This window comes from Micropterus dolomieu, linkage group LG04 (assembly GCF_021292245.1).
Source record: "Micropterus dolomieu isolate WLL.071019.BEF.003 ecotype Adirondacks linkage group LG04, ASM2129224v1, whole genome shotgun sequence".
Classification (NCBI taxonomy): Eukaryota; Metazoa; Chordata; class Actinopteri; order Centrarchiformes; family Centrarchidae; genus Micropterus; species Micropterus dolomieu.
Genome location: NC_060153.1, coordinates 20,867,236 through 20,892,745, shown reverse-complemented (window position 1 = coordinate 20,892,745; position 25,510 = coordinate 20,867,236). Strand labels below are relative to the sequence as shown.

Below are 25,510 nucleotides of genomic sequence, written 5' to 3'. Positions count from 1 at the left end.
GATGACCTGAGGAATCTTCAAAGACATATTCAAGCATTTGTGTATTTCTGGGTTATTGACTCTTCAATCAAAGGCGTCTTGCTGTGAGGAAGAGTTAGGTGGAGCAGTTTACTGAGGGGATTTTGATCCATAGTGATGCAGTTCACCTCTCTCAGTGAAGGTGATGCAAATGCAGAGGTGTGTGTCAAAGAGAAGTGAAAGTGAGTTACTTTTGTGTATTTAGTCATAGATGTGTGTGTGTGTGTGTGTGTGTGTGTGTGAGAGAGAGAGAGACAAGCAGTGAGAGAAGAGAGTGATGTGTTGGAGAATGAGTGGGAAGAAGGAGCCAGGCTCATCTGCAGATTTAGATCAACCTTTTCATGGAAAGTGGACCCATGCTGTTTTCCTCTTTGGCGGTGCCTGACTGTATGAATTCATTATGTCTTTAGGGGAGCACTCGTCCAAAAATCAGCACTGAAACCCCCCCACGGCCCCCTGCCAACCCATCAATTGGGCCTACATTTATTATTTTGACCTTTCCTTTGCGGGGGAGTGACATCAAAGTGGATCCTCTGTAAGAAGACGGAGGTGTCATCCTCACAGCGTGAGAGGCAGACTGCCAGCCTGCGCTGGGTTTTTGTTGTCAGCGAAGAAGAGAGACGGAGTCTGGGTCAACATAATTAAAATGAGAATCAATTAGGCCGCGGTTTATGAAAGAAAAACTGGGTGAAACCAGGCGTGCTAATGTGTGGCCATGTTTGTTTGTGTCTGTATATATGTGTGTGTGCGCACATCTGTGACTTTATAAACTTTTGAGACATTCAGATGATTCAAATTTGTTATTTTAAATATATATTATTCTTTATATTATATTTATATATCAGAGTATGTGTATGTTGACACAGCTTGTGAAACCTGTGGTAATATGTGTTTTAATTTATTTGTCTTACATTAAAATATTCTGTTTGTGCAATATTAATGATGATATTATTCTTGTTTATATTTTGAACTGAAAAACTGAAATCACTGGCCATAGTTGTCCCATTAAAAGCATTAACAAACAAATCAACCTAAAATCGAAAACCAAATCAGACTGTAATTTTTTGTCATTTATGGCTTTTTAGTAACTTCTTAGTTTTAGAAGTCTAAAAAGGATGTACTATAAGAGAAAAGTCCCCGCTCCTACAGTTACCAGTTACCCAGAAGCACCAAAACTATTTTGCGGTAAATTGGTTCCAATTGGCAAAGTGAGTTTTCACATTAGAAGGTCAAGGGAGAGACCAAAATATCAAATTCAAACAACAGTTAAAAAGATAAAATAAATTAAAATGTTTCCATTCATTTTTTGCAACTGGTATAAATTACTGAAACAGATCTGATCAGAAAATCTCATTTAATAATACCACCAACAGAAACAGACAGCTCCTACTAAAAGTTTTTGAATTTTCAGTCCTCCAGTCAAATTTATAAAACACCTGATGTAGGACTCCACTTGCTACTGCACTTCCCTTTCGCTCAGAAACACTAACCCTAACAATATCCCAACACTTTAATGTTGGCGTTCACCATAAACAATATAAGCACAGTGCTTTGTTTTCTCACATTAACTTTGGTTGATAAATATTGAAGACCACACATTTTCATATAAATCAAAAGTGACAACCACATTTATGATAAATTTATATTTTTGTCTAAATAATACACATCTTTTAATGTTTTAGTTCAGTTTGATGTTGTTTGAGTAAGTGACATTGGTGTAGTTTTATCTGGTCATTACTGTATTTTAATTATGTCTGCTCAACTCCATACACATCTGATGTTAAACATTCTGTTTATTTTCTACAAATAATTACAGATTTACTGTGAGAGCACGCTGAGTATTTTGATTTATTTATTGTAATCTCAGTGCTCATGCCCATTGAAGACTCTGTGTAACTCTTCATATAACAGGAAAAGCTCAAAGACTTTTTTTTTCAAAGAAAACAAAACCAATATTAAGTTATTAGTTAAGCTAATTAATTAAGTTAGTATATTAATTAGCAGCAACATTTCATTTGCTCAGCTCTCCTCTGCCATCCTACCTACATTCACCTCTTCTCTGGCTCAACAGAGCCAACTGTCCATGTCCTCCCTCCCGTCTTCTAAACAACATCGCCCTCTTCCCACTGAAGAATGTAACCTATCCATGATCTCTAAAAATCCTATCCCATCCGTCTCTCTCTCCATTTAATTCTGTTTCCTTCTCACCACTCACTCCTTATTGCTCACACTAATATTAAAAGGAAACCGAGTCCATGCTGGCAGTTCCTTCTCCTATTTTTGACTATTTGATATTGTTTATTTTGCAGCACTCAAAATTATAAACACCAGTAAGAACATCAGTGAAATTGAAGAGGTATGGTAATAAAGCAATGTGTTATGTAAAGTGCTAAGTAATGTGGATAGTCTTTTACCACAGTAACCATCATTACAATATTATTGATTATTGTCTTTATTTTCTTAACAAATAAAGTACAAAATTATGCTTTATTGTGTGCATTCATTCGATGTTTTTTTTAATCCATCTTAATTTTCACATCTTGAAACGGCAATAACAATATATTTTGACATAATAAAATTTATCTTTCTGATTGATTATCTCTCTACTTTCTGTCTGATAGTACAATGTAAGCAGCAGTTACTGACTTGTAGAATGTATTGCTATGGGCATGGGTACCTTGCAGCTGGAAATGTTGTAAAAAACCTAAAGTAACAGTATTCAAACATAAATACCAATGTTCATATTGCAAAAATTCCTTTTCATGCATTCCATGTTTATGCACATGTATTTCAAGGAGCAAAGTGCAAAAGCTGTCAAAACTATTGTAGTATTCAATGTCAACTGCTTTACCAACAGGGCCATCTAGTGTCTGATTAGCAACATGGCCGCTCCAGCAGAGACTGACTTTCTGGTTCCCGATTCTGTCGGTGCAGGCTTGACTTCTGATACGCGGTGGAGTAAAACTTCATTCTGACATTTTTGTAACATCACAGAATCTCCTGGCATTCACAGAAAAAATAAATACAAAACCTCCTTTTATGCAACTGTCCATTGCCCGTGTCTTTGACAAAAAAACTCTTTAAAAAGAGACTGGAGAGAAACTACTGACTGGATCTCAGAATAACCACATCATTTGATGTTAACCAAGCTAAATTAAGTGGTTAAAATAAATTGTTAAATTAATGTATGATACACTGTGTAGAATAATTTATTGTTTTTTAAATAGAGATTATTTAGGACCGACAAACATGAACTCACCAAACTCATCAGGACCTCAGGGGATACATTAGTTTCAACATAAAAACAACAGACACGATAGTTGATAGCTGTGTGTCGTGTACCAGAGGGACCTGTTGTTGTAATACTGTCTGTTAACACATTAAACCACGGGTGAGTTTCAATCAAAGGTGTTAATAAACACATTTTAACATCAACATATGATGCAACCATACCCCCTTTACACACGCAAGCCATGACCAAAGCTGGGGCAGACAACATGAATGTAATAGTTTGTGAACAGCTGAGCTGAAGATGGTACAAATGTCAAGTTCAATTCAAGAAAAACTACATTAGGTGCATTAGATAGGTAGAAAAGGAGCAGATGCTTCTTCCTGCTATCTAACAGCATGATTGTAACTTGTTGGAAAGCTGAACATACAGGCACAAATACGAAAAGGGCACCCGAAACACACTGAAAGAGAGGTGACACATTTCACAAAATAACGCTGATATCAACTCATAACAGGACATTAATTCATGAAACTGCCATACCAGTGCTAAGTACAGGATGACCCACTACAACTTAGATTAACACTGCTGCTAACCAGCTCAAAGGCACAAATATAAAGTGAAATGTATTTTGATGGCATTTGTTTTTTTGGGAGAGGAAGAGCCCTTCTGACCCAAAGTACGGTTTAAAGGTAAGTGATACATTATAAACAGATTTATTTAACTGTTGTGGAGCTGAGAGCAGTAGTGGGACAGTGAGCCAGTATACACAATAGCAGGACCCTGATCTGAAGCAAAATGGCAATCTGCATTAATCATTGCTGAATGATTAACTGTATAATTTACACTTGAGCTTTTCCTGCTGTGACATATGAAAATGTCATCTCTGAGAAAGGCCTACATACACAGCTGCAGAGGCAAACACAGGGGATGATGGAAAACCAAACTAACAGTGGGGCAGTAAACTGTTTCTTTCCACGTCCTGAGGCTGCGGTGGCTCTGTAACAGATAAACAGATAATTGTCCTAATTACTAATTACTTGCAGCTGTGGTTGGACTGCCTCTGCTGCCCCAGATAGATACATAAACTGCACAAATTCTTCCCCAATCAACAACTTAAGTAAGGCACCGTCAGGCAAACTGAAGTGGACCATCTTGAAGTCAGTCGGTTGTTCCAAACAAAAATACTGAAAAAGCGCCCTAGCAGTCCTTCACTACAGTATTGTGACTCTGCTGCTGAGAAGAAGACCACATGATGTAGACTACTACTGATGTAGGACAGAATGGTTCACTGGAGAGAAGTTGGCTTCAGGACTGTGACCACAATGATAATGAGATCCAAGTAGGCAGCAGCATACACAGAATGAGGATACAGGGCCCACTCAATGAGGTGCTAGAAATTGGGGAATCTGCCTGTGGCCCTTTGTCAAATCCAATGTAAAAAAAAAAAAAAAATAGAGCCTAGCCAGTGTCCAAGAGGTCTTGGATGGGTTAAAGCCCATCCATCAGGGGCATCCAGGGCCTAAACTAACACTTACTTTCATTGTCAATTATCTTTTGGACTTACTGCTTGTTTAGTCTATAAAATGTAATTAAGTTGTAAAACAAAGCCCACTGTAATTGTGTGGGCAAGTTTACATCTTCAGTTTGTAAATTTTGATCTGACAGAAGGTCTAAAAGCCAAACATTTTCAAAGAACGACGACAGAAAACACAAAAAAAGCAGCAAATCCTGTTAGTCAATTAATGACATAAAAAAATTACAGTAACACTTCAATTAATAGCCCAGGCTTTAAATTGCTTAAATCACTGAACTCCCTGCCTATATTTGGGACAGGCCTTTAATTAATTTCTGTGCCGGTAAATCTGAAAGTTCCGAAAAATGAAGTTTACAGTTGAATTGTGGACAATCTAAGTGATCTGATGATGTGTAGCATGTTCATATTGGCAAACATTTAAACATTTATATTTGTGTATATGTCTAAGCAGCTTAGAACTAGTACGTGACCCGGTGGGCTTTAAGAGGTTTTACCCATCCAAAGAACTTCTATAAAAATCAGACCAGGCGTCTGATTGAAAGCTGCGTTTATTTGTCAAAGCATGTTGCCACACCCGGCCAGTAAAAGGGACAGGCCTTTAATAGGGACTCTGCTTTTAATTAAAGCTTTACAGTATCATAACAATTGTTGCTGATTATTTTTATTTTTCTGTCATTGGACAAATTAACTAATTGTTCCAGCACTACTGAAACCCACACAGAACTGCAGAAGTAAGCATCGCCACACCAAGTCAGTCAGAATAGCCTGCAGTTCAGCACAGGGGCTTTGGGCTCATCCTTGTACATGTGGAGGTTTGTTGTAAGTTTGGAGAAAAGTTTAATACATGATGCAACATATTAACTAATATGTTGCATCATGTAACACTGGGATTAAAGGGGAGGAGGGAGGGTGGAATAAGCAAGGGAGAGGTGAGGAAAAGGAGATATGAGGAGAAATGAAAGAATTGAGGTATATAATGACAATAACAACCTATTAGCCTATTAGAGGAGTGCTGTCAGAGATAAGTGAGCTTCCCTGTGTCTCATACGATCAGACAGCTGCTGGTGCTCAGCAGGTTCAGGTTGTCGTCTCCCCTCCGTCCTCGGTGATGGACGGCCTGCAGGGAGCCGAACTCTGCTACCCTCAGTTCCCGAACTCGTCCTGCAGGGGTGTGCTGCGTCCTCGCTCTGAGGCCGTCCTCCTCTACGCGCTGCTCTCCTCCGTCACCGTGCTCACCGTAGCTCTCAACCTGCTGGTTATCATCTCCATCTCCCACTTCAGACAGCTCCATACCCCCACCAACGTGCTCCTGCTCTCCCTGGCCATCTCAGACCTCCTTGTTGGGCTGCTGGTGATGCCGGTGGAGACGGTGCGGTTCATCGAAACCTGCTGGCTGCTGGGCGACCTCATGTGCGCTCTGTCTTACATTATCGGCTTCACTCTCACCTCAACCTCTGTGGGCAACATGGTGCTCATATCGATCGATCGCTATGTAGCTATTTGTTATCCTCTGCAGTATCCCAACAAAATCACCCGCAGCAGGGTGGAGGTGTTGGTGTGTCTTTGCTGGGCCTGCTCATTTCTCTACAACGGGCTTATCTTAAAGGAGCATCTCAGGCAGCCAGACAGACACAACTCCTGCTATGGGGAGTGTTTGGTGGTGATTAACTACATCTCGGGGACTGTCGACCTTGTGTTCACGTTTATGGGCCCCTGCTCTGTCATCATCATTCTGTACATAAGAGTGTTTATTGAGGCATTGTCTCAGGCTCGGGCCATGCAGTCTCATATTACAGCTATTGCAGACGGTAGAGGTAAAGTCACTGCAAAGAAATCAGAGAAAAAAGCAGCCAGGACTCTGGGTCTTGTCATACTGGTGTTTTTGATGACTTTCTGTCCGTATTACTACCCCTCCCTCACAGGACAAGACACCTCAAACAGTGCTTCATCTTGGGCCATTGTATCCTGGTTGTTGTATTTAAATTCTTGTTTGAACCCACTCATATATGCTTTTTTCTATCCGTGGTTTAGAAGAGCTATCAAGTTCATCGTCAGCCTGAGGATAATAGAGCAGGACTCCTCGCAGGCAAACATACTTTAAAGTCACTGCACTTTTTTCTTTCAAGGGAGAGTGTAACAAAAATCTAACTGCTGTTGGTCACATACAACGGCCGAGTAAACAATGCCATTGCTGAATGTCAGATATGTTTGGGTGTTTGGTTTCACTGACATTTGTTCAGATTTCTCTCTCTAACCAGCGTTTTGGTCTGGCAGAATTAGGACTCAGCAGAGGTGTAAATCAGAAATGAAACTGATAGTCCGATGACACACTTACAATGAGAGTTGCCTTGCTTAATTGTCTTTTACACTGCACTTTGTTTTTGTTTTTTTTACTTTGTTTATATGTTTCTTTTGCTATATGATAGTTTCAGCTTCTTAAATGTAAGAATGTTCTGCCTTTCTTTGACTTACATTATAGTAAACTGAATATCATTGGGTTTTGAACGGTTGGTTAGACAAAGAAGGGGATTTTAATGTCACCTTAGGCACCTTGTTGTAATTGCCTTTTTTTGCTTTTTTCTGACATTTTATATACCAAACTGTTACCAGAAAATGATCAACAGACCATTCAATAATGAATTGTGTTGTGAGTTGCAGCCCTGGTGTAATAATAGTTTTAACTAAACAAGTTGAGCTTTTGCATACAGACACTTTGTAAAACAACATCTAACACAGCATGTTGTATACCTTTAATTCTGAACCTGAGGGATCTTAACAGACTGGCTGCCAACACGTGACATTGTCCAAAGTGCTCTGGGTTTGGTGTATGCTCAGGTGACAGTGTTGTTACTGCACAGGGACTTTGTGGTAAATATTGTCATTACAAGATTATAGAAGACACAATTTGGAATTCAGCAACAAAGACTCAAAGTTATGTATATTTGGATAGTTGAGGTATTATGAAATTAAACATACTATGGGCCAGAAAATGTGAACAATGTCTTGTCTTAAGATGGGTGGAAATGTGTTTCATTGTAATGTGCACAATTACATTTAAACACAGGACTATTAAAGTAACCTATGAATTATACAGCATGCAAAGCTAACTTTCGACTTTATGAGAAAATGTGTTTTAATAGCAGACTTCATAATATGTTGTTTCCTCTAGACTGGTAAATCTATTAATGTTGTGTTGACAAGGCCTGATTAGTCAGATCAAGAATCTAGGTAGAGATAATTAAATGAATCACGATGTATTTCTGCAGAGATAAAACAAAAACTGTCAACAAAAATATTTTTATAGAACATTTTCAGAAGCTTTATTATGTTGTAGATGTAGATTTAGCATGATTAGAAGGTGCATTGGTTTTGTTTTTTGATGACGATTGTATGTAAATAAATATAATAAAGACATTTCAGTGAAACACATTCTCATTTATTTTGTAAAAATAACCCTAGTGAAATACTGAGAGCATATCAACAGTTTGGTTTATTATAAAGTTACAATAAAAATATTAAACAGTTTTAGCAAATAAAAAACACATTTGATGCTGAAGTCCTCATCTTCTGGACTGAGAGTGTGGCCGTCTGACTTCTGTAATGAACACAACAAATAATACGTCAAACACACAAGCATACTCACACTTTATTACTGTATTCATTCATCTGAACTAAAGCAATCCTAATTTACTGTGTGGTTTAAAAAAAACACAAAACAAAAAACAGACAACACAAAGGGCAACATATTTGTAATGGTCGTGTGTAGTCTTTTTTCATGCATACATCTTATAGAAACAAGTCAAGCATTCGGTCATTATATTGTACCACAGAATTCCAAATATTTTTCTTGAAAAGCAATATATCCTGAGAATGGGTCTGAAGGAGGCAGGTTTATTTAAGTACTGTACGTGGTAAAAAGCATGCATCTATATAATTATTTTAGGTCTAATTCGCGTGCAAACATCTACAAGTGAACAATAAATACCAGGGATTTCATGCGGCCAGAAGTCATCACAAGCTGGACACCGCGGCTCTGCTCTTCCTTTGAAGTATCTGGCCACACATGGGTTGTGTATTTTTATGCCACAAGTAGGATTCTCACAAATTTGGCACTGAAAGAAAAAAAAATGTATCAATCAGATCAGATTGATACTGTGAAAAACTCACTTAGAATAGATAAGGCCTGTGAACCAAATTAAAAATTATATTCACCGTTTACAAAAGTAACCAATGTCAGTGCAAGATAAATGCAGTTCAAACAACTCAACACAACAGAGGAAGAAAAAACTTAATAGAACTGACAGAAAAAAATAAATCACCTTCAGCCTAATTTGCTGATATCCAGACGGCTTCAAATAGTACAACTAGTTTATTCAATTCATTTAATTAAAACCGTCACAACCAAATGTCATTGCCTTTCAATTACAAAATTGCTGGTACGGATACTTTTCTCAGTAACAATTATAAATGTAATAATGCAACTGCAGTAGCTTACCTTCAAAAAAAAAAATAAATATAATTGTCCTCGCCAGTAAGGTACAGCATTTCAACTTAGTTCCAAGCAGGGAAAAAAACTTTCTCAAATTACAGCTCAACAGTACACTAAAATGTGTTTCTGAAAACGTTTGAACATGATTCATATTTAATCAGCACTGCCTAGTTTGGTAGTTTGATCTGAGTTTCGTGAGCTTGGTGCGCTGCGCTAGACGGACCAGCAGAATAGACCAGTGATGCTCCTCTGTCAGTTATGGTATCAAACCCGCCCCATATTAGATAAACGGTTGTGATTAGCCCCAACGGATCCACTTCGGGTGGAAATCTGTCTGAATGGGAAGGGGACCAGACCTCACGCCATAGAAAATGAAACGTGACCTCTGCAGATTCATCTGGTTCCCAGGCTGTCACATGGGTGTAAGGGTGGCAAAGTTTATGCACAACAGCGAAACAGAGGAAACATTTACCTGGAAAGCGATGTTGTGACAGATGTGGCACACTTTGACCTGGTCCTGATACATTGTGCGGATGTATGGCTCCATCTCTATGATACATCTGGTTGACAAAGTGTATTCACCCCGTTTCTAAATCAATGAACAGAAATCACACAAAAAATTACACACAAAATAGAGCGACAAAGAAGGAGGAAGAAGTAGTTAGGTACAACAGCAAAGACACCGGTCACATATCGTCTGGCTGGTAGACTTTGTAGTGAATGTGATTTAATCTGCTACATTACAAATGCAATATGATTATTAGTGTTAAACTGTTTTAAATATTATTTTTCTGTGATTTGATAATCGTCATCATCAGTGCTCAAGGAATAGTTGGACATTTTGGAAATTGCCTTTTTTTGTTAATAATTATCTTGCTGAGTTAGATGACAACATTGACTCTTGTATCTGTACGTTAAAAATGAAGCTACAGTCAGCAGCTGATTAGCTTAGTGTAGCGAAAATAACCTGATTAATTTGAACTTGCTTCATGAAAGTGCTTCAGTCGCTCTCAAAAGTGTAGCTTTCTGCCAACCCAAAAAGCTCTTGCAGCTTAGGGAAAAAAATCGAGCCAAGTGAAAGTTGACTTTGAGATTTTGATTGAGATACTGTGTTTTACCTCATTCAGCCACTTGTCATGCACGAGTCTGTTCAGGAGGTGTTCTGTCTCGCTCTTCTTCAGCTTTTTAGTGGTCAGGGTGTCGGCGCTGTTCAGGATGTCAGTAGAGGATGCCTTGCCATTCTCAGAGCCCACAATCAGGTCCATCTGAATCAGAACAGCTTGAGTTAGTTGACACACTTTCTAGTGGGGAAAAACAGGCGAGAGGCTCAACACTGATTGTTGCTGACACGTGTCTCACTGCCATAAATATGGGTTTTTAGAACTAAAATAAAATAATAGAAAATAGTTTAAGTTCTACTCTCTCCGGTGCTTTGACCAAAGATTTTCCTAGCACCTGCTGCCACTCAGCCCTGTCTGCACACTACTTTTACTTATTGCATTACAATTTACAGGGGTTTCTATGTTTCCGCTCACTTAGTGTAAACAGCAGTACTACTACTGGGCAAGACCGGAGTCAGCAGATTTCTGTTATTGCCTCACCTAAAAAAAAAGAAGAACGAATTGACAGCTGTTGTTTAAAAGGCACTGAATGAAAAGTCTCTACAAAATGATGCTTCCTTCTGTGAAATAAACTCACTGTTTTCCCAAACAGCTCCAGCTCATTGTCAGTGTAATCTGAAGACATCCTGGTGACGTCTGTCTCGGCCATGTTTACCTGGACAGGATTAAAGTGAAACTGTGGTTAACAGTGTCTCCTGGTGGCTCAACACACTTTTAATGCAGACAACTATCTTCTGACATTATAGGTTTATAAATTGGTTAATCAATTTGCAACTATTAAACTAATCAAACTGATACATATAAATTTGTTTTCTTGTCATTTGATTCAGCGGCCTCGATTAAGTGAACTACCGTTAACAATATCTGATCATAACATCACGCGATTCCCAAACAGGTCTCGCAGCCAAATACAGCGGCTGCTTGTACATAAATAATCATCTTATAACAACAGATATTCATTGTTACTTTAGGGTAAATTAAAGGTTCAGTGTGCACGTTTTAGTGGCATCTAGTGGTGAGGGTTGCAAATTGCAATCAGCAGTTCACAGTGCATTCATGTGTTGCCCAGATGGTCCCATTTCCCGAGTTGTGAAGTTGTTCTTCTGACTATGTTCAAGTGATCTTAACTTGAAATGTGGAATCAACATGGACACTACTACACATATGTGTTGGATTATCAGAGCATATAAACACGCAGACGTCTAGTTCACCCAACATGGACAGCATACGTTATAATCATATTACAGATTACATGTTAGCAAAATATGTATATGCAATATGTGATTTTGCACAAATCAAAGTTCTGTTTACTTCTTTATGTCCCATGTACACGTTATTTCTCTTTTAGCAATAAAAATGTAAAAAAAGATTCTGATTATTCTGACACCACATGAATCACACCAGTGACCGTTCACCCCTCCAGATCCACGCACACAGGAGAAGCTACTCTGCAGGAACTTGCAGGCAAAAGGAAACTAGATGTGTTTCATACCCAGAGATCTGTGTATAGTCACCACACAGGTTTTTGTCCTGTGGCACTCACTACCTTCTCTACCTGACTCAATCAAACTTCTTTAAAAAGCCACTAGTTAGGAAAGTAAAGGACTTATACCCACTAACCAAGGCATAGTACTGCTGACCATTGTCTTCAGACATCCCTTTTCTAATCTGCATGAACATGGGCTGTAGCTTTGAGTTGATGGTTTCAATGAAATCATCCAGTTTGTCAGGGGCGTGCTGTGCTGCAAAAAAAAAACAAACAAACAAACAAAAAAAAAAGGCAAAGGAAGGAAGGAAGTTTGTTAGTTTGTTTGGACTTGTGTGTGAATATTTGCACTTCTGCCTCCTAAAATAAGGTGGTGACAGTTATATTGGAAGGACTTTCAAAGCATACCTGTCCCAATAAAGACCAGTAAACCAAACAACCTGGCAACTTTGGTTCAAGGTGTAAATAAAGTTATTTTGGTAGAGAGGTTATTTCTCTTATAGGAAAATAAAATATATGTCTTTTTCATTTCATTGGGTTAAATGACACAGGAAGTATGGGCAGTAAGATTGTAAGTAAAGAAGAAATTGTCTAAATCCCCTGCATGCTATTTGTTTTATTGTGCGCTCCAACTCAGCATTTAAAGACCTTTATTATGGAGGTTTCAATTTCTGCCTTCATTTAACATTTTCAGGAATAATTGAAGGACAAATTATTATCCCTAAAGTGTACATATCACCAGCATTAAAGCTCTTCTTGTCAATGAAGAATTTGCACAAGGCCTTGACCTGCTATGAATCCTGTCTCCTGACACTGAGATAAACTCTTGACTTACTCTGGATTAACAACTTCACTGACTGACTGCATGTATATAAATGACTCACTGTTGCAAGTTTCACAACAATACTGATAGTGTGTCTTGGCCCCTTGCTCATCAACGATGCCACTGGCCATCATGGTCTGCAGGAACCTCCTGTGGCTGTCCCCCATCTGTCGTGTCATGTCTCTGGAGTCTGGACTGACCTGGACACGCAGAACACAGACGCTTATTCAGTCTTCTTACTTATACTTACTCAGTCTTCTTATTGCTTACAACAAACTCCTACAGAAGGAGAAGTGACCCCATCAAGTGAGCGTTAATGTAACAAACAGATTTTCCATGTCCATGATATTATGAAGATGGACCAATACATTAGTGGCTAACTGATGTGTTAACGGTGTTGAAGGTGCAAATCAGCGATGGACTGTAACTTCGTATCGACTTAATCAATCTACTTAATCAATTAACGTTACAGCGATAATTGCCTTTTTTTACCTTTTAGTTAACGTTGTGTTGGAAACCTAACTTACTTTAAAATGAACGTTTGAACGACCCCAACGTCAGCTAACCGCTAACTGTTTGCTAACCTGCTGCAACGGGTAACGTTAGACTCTGTCGGTGACCGGTTGATCTCGGTTGTCTGAAGACTTAGTAAAGACGAGCTTCTTTGATAAATATTAGTCCTGAACAGGTTCACCAGATCCTCTCCAGCAATACGCGCCTCCTGTGGTTGTTTCTCCTCCTCCTCCTCCTCAGTTTGCGGCACATTTCCGTTAACTGGCATGTTTGGTGAATTACTGCCACCTGCTGCTCCGGAGGAAAGATCGTGGGCACCATGTCACATAACACGAACCATGAGCTGCCAACACTGAGCAACATTCATAAACCTTCCTTTGCCATTTTTATAAACGAAGTCAAACAGCACATTACTCTATCAAGACCCTGCATCTGTTTAGCATTTTTCAGTGCTAATTTGTGATCCTTTTTTCTCTGTCAGCAGGGTGCAAAGGTTACTTTTTTTGTCCACCAGCCAAATAGCTGGTGATTGCTCAAAGTGTACCAGCCACTCAATAGATTATCATTGTGTTTTTTTTGGCTGGTGAGAGAAGTAAATCTACCATCCATTTGCATATTTTACCAGCATTTGGCTGGTGCTAATTTTGGACCCCGTCTGTCAGCCTTATGCTCCCCTGGTATTTGCCTGCTGTTATAGTGTTTAATATGTTTACCGTGCTTTGAGAAAAGAAAAAAAACACTTAACAGCATATTGGTACTGTATCTTATATTCACAATAATGTAAACTCAAATGGAAAATTTAAAAAAGACATTAGAATATCTTTACTTTTACACCAGGAGAACAGAGAAACACTTGAAAAAAACAAAGACTGCTGCTGTTGTGAAGAAGGAAAACTCAAATGCAAAATGAATTTCAAATTCTTTTTCAACCTATCAAAACATTATGCAAGCCTTCAAAACTGGCTTTCAATCTTAAAAAATCTTATTTATTTGATTTCAAACTTTCAACAATAAAATTAAACTTTTGAAGCTTCCAGTTTCGAAATATTACATCATAATTAACCCATTTTTTTATCCCATCATTTTGTAAGATGCTGTTTTTCTATTTGCAAATGAACCAAAAAAATGGAGGGATGAAATGAGGAATCATGTTGTGAATGGTGGGGCTCTTGATAAAGAATTACCCCAAAACATATATTAACGGCAACTTTGACCAGTAACATGTTTGTAATCAGTAATCATGTTTTACTCAGTGGCTTGCAGAAATGCTGTGACTTTTGTTGCTGAGTATAGGCTTAGAGGCTTCTTTTGTGTTTGCTTAATTTTCCATACAACAATAAAACCTGCTGAGTATGATTATTTTCCTATCAGCCCTGTGTGCATGTGTGCTTCAGCAAATCGTCTGTGTTCAGCCTTATACAGAGGTGTGTGTTGAGCAGATTTATTGGAGCAGAGACAGTAGTTGTGGTGGTTTATTTAATCTGTTTATACTTTATGTTCGGCCTTTTAACCAGACTTAAGTTGGCAGAGAAACTGAGAATATTATTAAATTTATTTATAGCTTTAGCAATATTGTTGTTATACATTAATGCCAATAAAACGGATTTGAATTTAATTACAGGCCACATTATGTCCATAGACTGTATAAAAGAGTATTTGTCTTTTAAAGAAAATGTCATGGATTAAGGACGACGTCAGGGGCTGCTCTTTGTCATTAAAATATGAATCCAACTTCATTCTGTCAATTATTACTAATTGGTTTCCTCTTATTGCATTTGTGCCAGTGTTTCACTTTCGAACAAGTTGTAACAATGGTACATTAACGCTGTAAAACCTTCTTGTCTGTTTTAAAAACTGTTACATTTTCAGTTCAGTGAATACAGTTTATGTACGTTCATGTTTTTTTCTCAGCTCTATCCTCAGCAGTAGATATGCTTTACATGTTAAGGGAATATGATGACATTGTGTGTTCAAGCTGGACAATGTCTGTTAACACCATTAACTGGAATGCACCTGTGCTTTGACTTCTAAAGGTGTGTGAACATGTCTCTTTGGTAGAGGGACACACAAGACAGCAACTGCTTTTCCATATTAAAACAATTACATCCTCTAAGGTAGTGATTACTTTTTTGATATCACCGTTCATCTTTGTTAAATTACAGCTAAATGTCACCATAAGACACATTGCAGATATTTTTCAGCAGGGGTATTTTGTGGGATATAATGAGAAACTTAAGTGTGAAGGTTGAAGCTGATGTGCAATAGTGTGAAAATCAAATCAAACTTTATTTATATTGCACCGTTTGTCCAAAATTGCAATACAAGTTGCTCAACATTACAACGAAGTACAATTACAACACAATAAGACAGAGACAATAAATGGTAAAATGATAATGTAGTAAACAATAAACATGGTAGAACAGAGAGGCCAGTGTAGCACAGTGGATGAGGGTAGATTAAAATATCATGGATTAAGGGCTGAAGGCTAAATTTTCAAATTTATTTTGAGGGTGTTAACAGATTGTGATGCACTCAGCTCCTGTGGCAGGCTGTTCCACAGGCGAGGACCTAGTATAAAAGTGTTCATGGTATTTGGCTTGTAAAGACATTATAAGTATTTATACTGAACTTAATGAATTATAGTTATAATCAAGCATCCAGTGTTACAGTCTCTGTGCTATAATATTAAATGATCAGAATGGTGATTGTCAAACATCAAGAACAGCAAACGAGATTTATTCTAAATGCTTTATTACTCTAACAAATTAAATAAGAACATATAATACAAGGTGTCTTGAGCCTTTGATTACAATATAGCCTATTAACATTAAATACAGTATCCAATGTCAGAGTTTTACTGCAGCATTTAACCTAATGTTCCTCAACATTATCCCAAATCTTCTGAGGCTTTTCATATCAACCATTTAAAGTTCAAATGGTGTCAGAAAATAGCTGGGTTATCATAACGGTCCTCATCAGCATGTTTACATGTACACAAATAACTCAATTCATAATAAAAGCATAGAATTGTGGTAATGTTGTGATTAAACCGTTTATGTGGTTTACGGTGCTCTGTTTCCCCGATAACCTCAGTTTACATAACTTGTTTGTTAAACTCAAATAGATTGTGGTAGCCCCCCCCCCCCAAACCTAATACAACCTAATACAACCTAATACAGCAATGAAAAAAATAAAATGAGAGCAGAAACCAGGTTTATTATTTGGATGTTGACTCTGACTTTGACGTACAGCTGATAACTGTGTTATGGTGTATCCAACAATACGAGAGCTAGAGTATTACCATGGCAAGTTTAACCGAATTAATGTTTGTGCAAACACACTGATATTGAGGCTGCGTTCAAGACCCACCAACTTAATGAAAGAAAAAATACTGACAACTGTGAGTTTAAATTTGAACAGCCCAAGCTAAATCTCACCTGACAACACTGCCATGTTCTTGCTTCTTTTATGTTTGAGATTATCTTGCCTTGCTGAAGTGACACTGTCAGTGCTGAGTTTCAAGTAAATGTCTAGATCAGTCTTTCCAATGTAAACAGGAGATTTGCAGTGCAAATGTTATTCCTCTGTCTGTCCAGTAAAATTGGGACCTTTCTGGGATTACAAAGTAAAGACTTGACAACAATCTGAAAGCACAGACACCAACATTAGCATTTTAACTACCATTTCATAGTGACATTTACTTGCTCACTGTGTGGGGAAAGTGTAAGATTGGGCAAACTGTCCTAAACATTTTATACTTTCTTCCAAATATGTTCACATCACCAACCACTCTGATCAGGTGCAGGTGTTGTGAAATAAATTCTGGAAAGAAATCTGTCATTACTGCCAAGTCAAAACTGAATAAACAGCATGTGCAATAGAAAATATCCACAATATGATCAATCCTTAGTAAAGTGGTTGGAAAAGTTAGACATGTGTCACTCATTCTTCCAGTTGTGGCCTCTTGTGGTGACTCAATAGCTTCTCCATCTTGCTCTCCCACAATCCAACTTCAACAGCTGTTTTTTCTAGCCCAGATATAGGCACAGTGGGATTCTTTTTTTTAGCCCATCACTGAAATCACTGTCTTCCTATTTCTCCAAAGTGCCCATTGTTGACTCAGTGTGCTTTCATCGCCTTAAATGTCTTTATCCTTTTAGTTGGCAGCAGTTGGCTGAGAAAACACCAAACCTGCGAACCAAATGTAAGATAAGAGGTAAGAAGCAGAATGAACAGACGATTATATGAATTTTTTTCCCTGATAAAAATGGAGGGAGGTTTAGCTGTAAACAAAAAAAAAAAACACGAGGACAGCCTGTTATAAAGCTGTCAGCTGAGAACCACCAGCTTCCCTCCATAAAAGCCGCGTTTCAACCAAAGGAACTATACCCCAGAACTAGGCACCTTACATTTCCACCGGAGGGTCTAAGTTTAGTTCTAGGGTCTTTATTTTACCCCTCAAATAGTCCCTGCTTGGGAGGTAGTACTTTCCGAATGTATCGTTACTTTGGGGGGTTGCCTTGCAGTGAATTTCTGAATGGGCGAGTAGAGGCTACTGGATTTAAATCGAGCATGTCAGCTGTTTTTCAGTCACAAGGTTTCTACATAGAGCCAAAATCGGTCTCCTCTTCTCCAAAACAAACAGAACAGCTGATTACAGGAGGTAATAAAGCTCGGCAGACACAGACTGTCAGCTGCCAGCTGACCTGCAGCTCTTGTCGGCTGGAAATGTTTTAATAACCTTCCAAACTGTTTGCGTTTCTTTCTCTGCGCTGAGTTATTTTAAGAACTTGATGGCTTTAACCAGTTTGTTATTAAATTTGTAACAATCTTTATTGTGTGTCTCTCCCTTATACTCCCACACAAGAAAAGCTGTTTTTAATGGTCAAGCAAAGCCTATAGTTTTTCATAATACTCCAATCAAATCTGATGTTCACTTATAAATTTTGCTCATGGATAGTGGTTACTAAATTATGATGCCAGTCCATCGCTTTGTACAGCGTATATGTCAGCTGGTTAATTTGCCTAATCTTCGCAGGTCTTTAAACCATGTTGGAAACGCACACAACAATGGGCTGAAGGAACCTTTTAGTTCCTTGAAAAGAGATCTGGGGACTAAAAGGTCCCGGGTACTATTGGTGAAAATGTGGCTATAGAGACAAAGAATTGTCCGAGTGTTACAGTCTTGTGTATTTACACTTGTCATCTGTTTATGTGTCTTGTACCTTGTGTTCTAGTGGCTGGTAGGATACAGTCCATGTGTGTTGATGGACTGGAGCTTTTCCTCTTTGGCCCTTCGGCTGTGGCAAAGCTGTGGAACACCACAAAACCAGTCAATGCACCTTTCATCTTAAGATTTTATATAGTGCACATCCAGCCAAGACAGTATATCACAGTCTTTATACAAATACTGCACTTCTGGCTTTCTCACAGTTCTCTTCTCCATGAAGCTGGTCAGGAATTCGTCAATGTCTGTGCGTCCCTCCAGGAAGTTTTCGGCTATCTCCTCCGACTCCTCTTCAGCCTGGTGGGCTGCAACTTTTAACCGAGCCTGTAGAGTACTAAGACTACAACTCTAGAGGGGGGATAAGAGACAAAAGTAAGAAACAGAGAAACAGACATTTTCAGTGGAGGGGAGCATAAACACATCTCACAAGAGAAAAGGATCCTCAAAACACAGCTAGATTTGTTTGGGCTCCTACAATTCAAGGAACAACTCAAAATGTTCAGTTTCGAGTCATCAAAATGGTAAAACTGTTCTAAAAACCAGGACTAAAAACAGTCTATCAGCAGCTTTAATCCAAAAAAGTGCATCAGCACTTAAAACCTATTATCAAAGTGTAGCCTCCTACCTCACTGAGTTCATGCTGTCTCTGCATCCTTGTCTCAAAGGCCAACTTCATCTGAGTCAGCTGTTCATACTGTCAACAGACAAAAACACACATCAAAAGCTGCTAGACAATAGCATGAATGTGCTTGTTGTGTGTGTCTGTTTGAGTGAGTGAGTGAGTGAGAGAGAGAGAGAGAACAATACATAGGATGTAACATCTAACCTTGTGGAGCATTTCTTGTCTTTTGTCTTCCAGCTGTGGCTCCATCTGAAGGTTTTTCTCTGTAAATGACAAACATATCACTTTATAAAGCTCAACTAAATTTAAACTTCTCTTTCATGAGTGACCATCATGACTTTTGGTTCAGAGGAACTTACTAGCAATGTCCACTATATTGGTGACCAGCTCTTCTTTATCACTGGTGACCTGTTTGAGTTGAGGCAAACTCACAAAGAACTCCAGTAGCACATCCTCGTTTTCAGACATGTTTGACAACTGGGTCAGACTAGGATGGGGTAGAGCAGAAGGTGATCAGAGAGCAGGAGAACAAAGAATGTTTGACCCAAAAACACATTATGAGATTTTAGGTCGACAACATTTTGGAATACTTTACTTCATGTCACAGAGTTCAGGAAAAGACTCAGGAATCTCAGGCATCCTGTACATGTGTCCGTTCAGTCCAGCCTGAAACAGACAGCGTTAATATAAGTGAGTCACAGTCTTCAATGAATGTATCTCTATGTCAAAACTACATTTGTCTAAACCTGGCCAATCAGCTGCAGGGAAAGATATTTTAAAGCAGGGCTCCACAACAACGATGGTCCAATAGCCCGGGGCCAGAAAAAAGTAACATTGGGACTGTTGAACTAGCAACTCACCAAAAACATTAGTGTTAAAAAACAAAAACAAAAAAATTGCATTAGAAACTCACCATCCTGCAGTTGTTTTGCAGCTCATGGCACCACCGTTGGCCAATCAAGAGTTTTAGTGACGTGACGAGTGGTTGTCAAATGTTATTTATCTAATCAAGCGGCAACCTCTGAGTCTGAAAAGTGAAATGGAACTCAAACCTGCATTCTCTCTAATGGCCAGCAGGGAGTGGGTCCGCTGGTTGCAAAAAAAGAGTCTGGTTCCATTTGAAATAATGGTAAAATTACCCTACTTCTCAGCTGATTTATTACCTCAGTAAACACTTTCCTAACGAGATTATGTTCTAAGTTGCTAGTTTCAAGTCGTCTTCAACACAACATGATGTTCATTTAGTAAATTATGGTCCTGTTTAGGAGGAAAATAGACCAGATAGCAGCGTATGCTTTTGGGCGGGACTACCTTGTGACTGACATGTCGCTACCATGACAACCTGTCAATCAGGGTAGAGGCGACTTGTATCCGCTGTGCTGTATAAAGTTTTTTATTAAATGGCTGTAAGCAGGAGAGACAGCACGTCATGTTTGAGTCTGTTAGTGTGTTTTGTTTTAAAAGTAAATTGTTTTGTTAACCTTTTTAATTTTTTATAATTTTAACTGTGATAACATTTTTGTTTAATTTTTTAAAATTCAGGATGTATTTAATAACCGATTAAACATGTTAACAGTTTTTATAAGTCTTTGGTTTTGTTGTGAAACTGATAAATAACTTTTGGAAGGAGGGACAGTAAAAATTTGCCTTCAGGCCAGTAGGTTTCAAACCCACTGGCCCAGTGGGGCCAGTTGCAAAAAGGTTTAACCTTGAGCCCTGTTACAGTAAAAGCTAGTCTCATGAAAAGCATTTACAGGGTAACACTTCATGTACATATTTATTTCACTTCTTAAAAACAAACAGCTCATATCAAGGTCCTCTGTGTGTTATAATCATTTTCTGTGTACCTGTGAGTCTCCAGTAGGAACAGGCAGCGGTAGGTCAGAAATCAGTCCATATGGGGCTGGAGCTCGGGGGGGCCCATAGGCACTATCAACCCCTGGGCCTGGACCAGCAGGCGCCGTATGACTGGCGCCCACATGGCGAGGACCATAGTGGAAAGCCTGTGTGGGGTAAGGAGCGATTCCTGATGGCTTGTACATACTGCTGTTAAACACAGGGGGAAAAGAAGATTATTTCATTAAATTAGATGCAGGTTGTAGAACACCTTCATTTTCTGTTGTAATGACAAAGTACTGCAAGACTAGTGTCCATGAAAGTAAGAGGACACTCACTATGGAAATCCAGTAGTGCCAGCTGACATCAAGGCAGGAGGACTCTTCCAGAACTCATCTAGCAGACTCTGAATTACCTTACCCAGATCTGAGTGCATCCCAAACTACAACATAAACAACAAGACAAATACTTAAAGGAAAGAGAGAATAACTTGACTTATAGAATTAAGCATCAGATAACAAAAGTTTTATTAAATAAGTGAATTTTAATCTTAATGGAGAAGAAAGGGGCATGGAAAGAACCAGAAAAAAGAAAACGATACTGACAAGTGGGTGTTAATACAGCTGAGCAACACTACATTTGCATGCACACAAGAAACCAGGCCTTTGGGAAAAATCAGGAGAAGGCATTTGTTTGATTACTGTGAAACCCCCCCACATATGTTTTGAACTAAGGCTGGCATATCTTATGAATATGTTTCCATGCACACTAGTATATCTGTTACGATCAAGTTTTTTTGAGTATACTGTCTACAGTACTGTACAAAAGTATTAGTCAGGTGCGGGGAAATTAGACAGACCTAAAAAAGACCTACTTTTGTCTGGTGAAACCACCTTACTCTGACTTTCAGTTTCCATTTGAGTCAGATGTGAGATTTAATCATTTTGGATCCAGCTTTGAGTAATGGTCTTTCCTTTCAGCCTGTCCTACAGCTTCCACAGCGCTACTGTCCCTGTGCTGTGTTTTATCTACTGGGTTTCTATCAACAAGTAAGGACACCAGGAAATAAGGTTATTGTTAACGATGCGGTAAACTCACAACAAGACAGATCATGTCACTGTCAGCAGTACTATTGACAATTTCTCAACATGACAAAAGAAACAGACATCTGTTTTAGTGTGCACATTAGCATGCAACACAGCCATCTACCCGGCTAGCCAACTGGCAGATGGTTGCTTTTATTGAATGTTCACAGATCATGGGAAAACACCCCTTGATTTCCTTGAACCCCTTCAAGGAACCAAATTGGTAACCCCCTAGCTTACATCAACCAAAATCAAAAGACTTGGACAACTACTTACATTTGTGATGAGGGGGCTAGTGATCATGGTACCATTATTGCCATCGACTAAATGATGACCAACAGGGGGGTAGACACTAACCACCGGGTTCTCCTGGGGGAACTGAGGAGGCAGCAGACTAGAGGAAAGAGAAGAAAAAGTACATTCAGCTTTCAGGAATCCCAGGAACAGGATATATAACATAATCTGACATATTGCAATTTACATGAATAATGTAATTGTGGTATTGCAAGATTTATTTGTTTGTCCCTAAATAACCCAGAGGCCTATTTTCTCCGAGGCTTCACAAGTGTTACAATTGGAGGCCGTAACACCATTGGAGGGAATATGGTAAAGGTGTTCACTAACACCTCTCGTGAGCAAATACATTTCACCAGTTTATGCTGTGGGGACTAAACCCAATAAGTTGTTTTAGTTGCTAAGTGCATTCTCTTGCATTTGTTACTGCCTTTCTTCCCCGACTGCCTTGTGAAAATATGACAATTTAAATCTGGTTTCTTGTGTAATGCTAGTATTTCTTTAGGTTTAGTTTCATCAGTGGAGTGCCACGGTCGCCTCCTCTTTTAACATTCTGCGCTGCCATTGCGATTTGTGAGTAGTTAGCACAACACTTTCAAATCCTTATGCTCTTTTGCGCATTAGATGTGATTATTGCATGTCTATATATTTGTTAAAAATAAATAAAAATGAGTAAAACTTTTAAGCCCCAACAATAGTAGTTCAACCTCGTGAATTTACCATTCCATGTTTTTGTAATTTCAACTACATGTATGAGTATGTAAGCTATAAAAAAAGAACAAATTCACTGACAAGCGTGTCATGTGGTTAATTAGTTTTCCAACCACGTAAGTGGCTGAGGTAACAGAGTGACAATGAAGCCAGCCCACTGCCTGCTTTTGATACTCTGCTACTGTGACTGTATGTACAAAGATGTACTCACATGTTAACATTAATGGTGGAGTTGTTGACTGTGAATGGTATTCTGTATTCCACATCCTTCTGGATCTCTGCGAGGCTGTTGGAAAACAGTAGCACAGGATTGTCATGATCTGAAATCTTGCATACGTAGTATAGCCAGCACATTTAGAAAACATATTATATGTCATCTATCAATGTTTATGAAAATTCAGCTAGTTTGAAAAAAGAGAGAAAATTGATAAAGAGAGGACTTTAATGCATATTTTCACCAAAAAACTTAACTTCAAACAACATAAAGAGTAACAGCAAATGAACTGTCCCTTTTTGTGGGTTAGTGATTAAACATGCTGTATAGTGTTATGAAACAGAACAGATTTCTAGGCAGTTGATAGCTGAACAACAGGTTCATCGACTCCAGTATATATAGGTAATGTATATGTTGAATGTTACATATACTACATAATGATATATATGTAATGTATTCCGCTACTATTACTGTATACAATAACTGTACTGCTATACGGTTTACTGCAGTCATCACTTCAAAGAGTTTGTATCAATTGCAAAGAAAATCAATTGCTAGTAATTTTGACACTGGTCCCTAAATGAACATCAGGTATTGAAACAATCTGTACCTTGCACAACAGGCCTTACAATAAATCATGCTGGATGTCAAGAAGCCCATGCCTCACATCCACTCCTTTACACAATCTTCAAAAAGTATGAATTTTCTTTTCCCATCCACTTACTCCTTAACATCACTGCCATGCCATGAAAAGTGTTCACCACAGCACATTAGATACTGGGCCTCAGCAATTCCAATAAAGTAAAGTACTTTAATACTACGCTAATACTTTAATCTCCATATCTAATTAGCTAGCTCCTCCTCCTAAAACGACGTGCGTGACAAGTTGGCGTGGCAAACACTGGAATGATCACAGGACCTGGGAGGCCAGCTACAACTTGTGTCATCGTCCCTAAAAATAGACACTGGCTGACTTGATTAGCTAGACAGCTAACACAGCGCCCTGGCAAATCACATCTAGCTAGTTGTGGATTCACATAAAATCGTGTGACTCGTGTGGCATTTCGACATACTTACAGAATCACGGGGATAAATATGTGCTAAAAAGCCTACAAGCTGGTTGTTAGCCTAACGTAACTTTACTTCTTTTGACTCAACTGTGAGTCAGGTGGCTAGCTATGCTAAGTAAACATGAGCAGTGTGTGCACTCAATCAACATGTTCTAGTAATTAACATCAGTAAGGTTGCCAGGAAACATTATCCATACTCCGAAAACCCATTAATGTTAAAAAGATAATCTGCAACACCAGGGTCTGGTTTACCGGTTGCCGTTCACGTTACCTGGGGTGAGCGGCTTTGAGTGACTCGATCTGCCGCTGTCTTTGTTGCTGTAGGCTGTTTAGCGGAGGGATCGGTCCAGAGCCTTTGGACAGGGGGAAAAGCCAGTTCATCCTCTCCTGGCGAAACCACGAACTGAACTTGGTGACAGAATCTAAAGGCCGACCACAGATGAAGACGAAATGGAAGAGAAAGTGAGACTGGACGTCACTCGGTGTGGAAATTTGTGGCGCTAACCTCTGTTAGCTGGCTAACTAACGCCTCGGTTTGTTATCCACACGAGGATTACTTTGTAGTTACGTTACAAAGTCAGATGTCATATCCTTGCGTGTCATATACACTGTCAATTCTGTTTTTTTTATCTCCAAGACTTTGTATGTAGCGTGGTCAATAATATACTGAGGGAGCTAAATGATGACAAACAACCTTCCGACTAAGCAGCAGGAGCTTGATCAACTTATTTACGTACTGCGTCACAACGCAAGACTACGTAAGGCGCAACTTCCTTCTTCTTCTTCTTCTTCTTTAGGGTTTAATGGCGGTTGGCAAACCAGTTTAACGGTGCATTACCGCCACAAGCTGGACTGGAGTGTGGAACGAGAGATTAGGCAGGAAATAAATGAAATAAACAAAACCAAAAACAAAGGAAAAAAATAAAAAATAAAATAAAATAAAATAAAAAAAAAATAAACATAAATTAAATTCTTTTTCCTAACTCAGTTTCTTTAAGAAACTTAATTATATGACAATATATCTGGCCTGCTGTTTTCCCCAAGAGACCCGCCAATGAGATATCATGATGTTTTGCCTTCCGTAATGACTGAAAGAGGCGTTCCCTATTGATAGTGTATCTCCTACACTGAAGGAGAACATGTTCAACCGTTTCTAGTTGGTTACAATATATACATTTCCCAGTTGGGTGCTTACCTATTTTATATAATGAAAGGTTGAGACCTGTATGTCCTAT

The 25,510-nt window shown here is 38.7% G+C and overlaps 3 protein-coding genes across 16 annotated transcripts in view; 1 reads left to right on the top strand and 2 right to left on the bottom strand.

Moving 5' to 3' along the window:
- Positions 1 to 5,892: 5,892 nt before the first annotated feature.
- On the top strand, positions 5,893 to 6,885 carry LOC123970072 (trace amine-associated receptor 13c-like). Its single transcript, XM_046047940.1, has one exon. It carries the CDS (start codon positions 5,893 to 5,895, stop codon positions 6,883 to 6,885), a length of 993 nt encoding a protein of 330 aa, XP_045903896.1.
- A 1,313-nt stretch (positions 6,886 to 8,198) lies between these two features.
- On the bottom strand, positions 8,199 to 13,580 carry nsmce1 (NSE1 homolog, SMC5-SMC6 complex component). 7 transcript variants are annotated; one of them, XM_046046240.1, is made up of 9 exons: positions 13,288 to 13,518; positions 12,765 to 12,903; positions 12,015 to 12,136; positions 10,972 to 11,049; positions 10,392 to 10,538; positions 9,746 to 9,862; positions 8,770 to 8,896; positions 8,334 to 8,379; positions 8,199 to 8,284 (listed from the first exon to the last, which is right to left on the bottom strand). In XM_046046240.1, exons 2-8 carry the CDS (start codon positions 12,880 to 12,882, stop codon positions 8,345 to 8,347), a joined length of 744 nt encoding a protein of 247 aa, XP_045902196.1. In that variant the 5' UTR covers positions 12,883 to 12,903; positions 13,288 to 13,518; the 3' UTR covers positions 8,199 to 8,284; positions 8,334 to 8,344. The 7 variants fall into 7 exon arrangements, with proteins under 7 accessions (XP_045902196.1, XP_045902202.1, XP_045902200.1 ...); XM_046046246.1 differs by having other exon boundaries at positions 8,199 to 8,379; positions 12,015 to 12,131; positions 13,196 to 13,580; XM_046046244.1 differs by having other exon boundaries at positions 8,199 to 8,379; positions 12,015 to 12,131; positions 13,231 to 13,577.
- Positions 13,581 to 15,483: 1,903 nt separating this feature from the next.
- The window catches only part of vps37a (VPS37A subunit of ESCRT-I), a 31,299-nt gene continuing 21,272 nt past the window's right edge, over positions 15,484 to 25,510 (bottom strand). For 5 of the 8 annotated variants that reach the window (XM_046046413.1, XM_046046415.1, XM_046046409.1 and 2 more), the window contains 11 exons: positions 23,203 to 23,277; positions 22,263 to 22,380; positions 21,240 to 21,343; positions 20,913 to 21,111; positions 19,661 to 19,731; positions 19,425 to 19,552; positions 19,270 to 19,328; positions 19,069 to 19,137; positions 18,648 to 18,791; positions 18,442 to 18,527; positions 15,484 to 17,407 (listed from right to left, as the gene is read on the bottom strand). In XM_046046413.1, the coding sequence (XP_045902369.1) occupies positions 18,450 to 18,527; positions 18,648 to 18,791; positions 19,069 to 19,137; positions 19,270 to 19,328; positions 19,425 to 19,552; positions 19,661 to 19,731; positions 20,913 to 21,111; positions 21,240 to 21,343; positions 22,263 to 22,380; positions 23,203 to 23,277 (1,045 nt within the window). In that variant the 3' untranslated portion in view covers positions 15,484 to 17,407; positions 18,442 to 18,449. Of the gene's footprint in view, positions 17,408 to 18,441; positions 18,528 to 18,647; positions 18,792 to 19,068; positions 19,138 to 19,269; positions 19,329 to 19,424; positions 19,553 to 19,660; positions 19,732 to 20,912; positions 21,112 to 21,239; positions 21,344 to 22,262; positions 22,381 to 23,202; positions 23,278 to 24,546; positions 25,014 to 25,510 lie in introns of those variants that run through there. The other 3 variants (XM_046046417.1, XM_046046414.1, XM_046046411.1) reach the window with 3 other exon arrangements.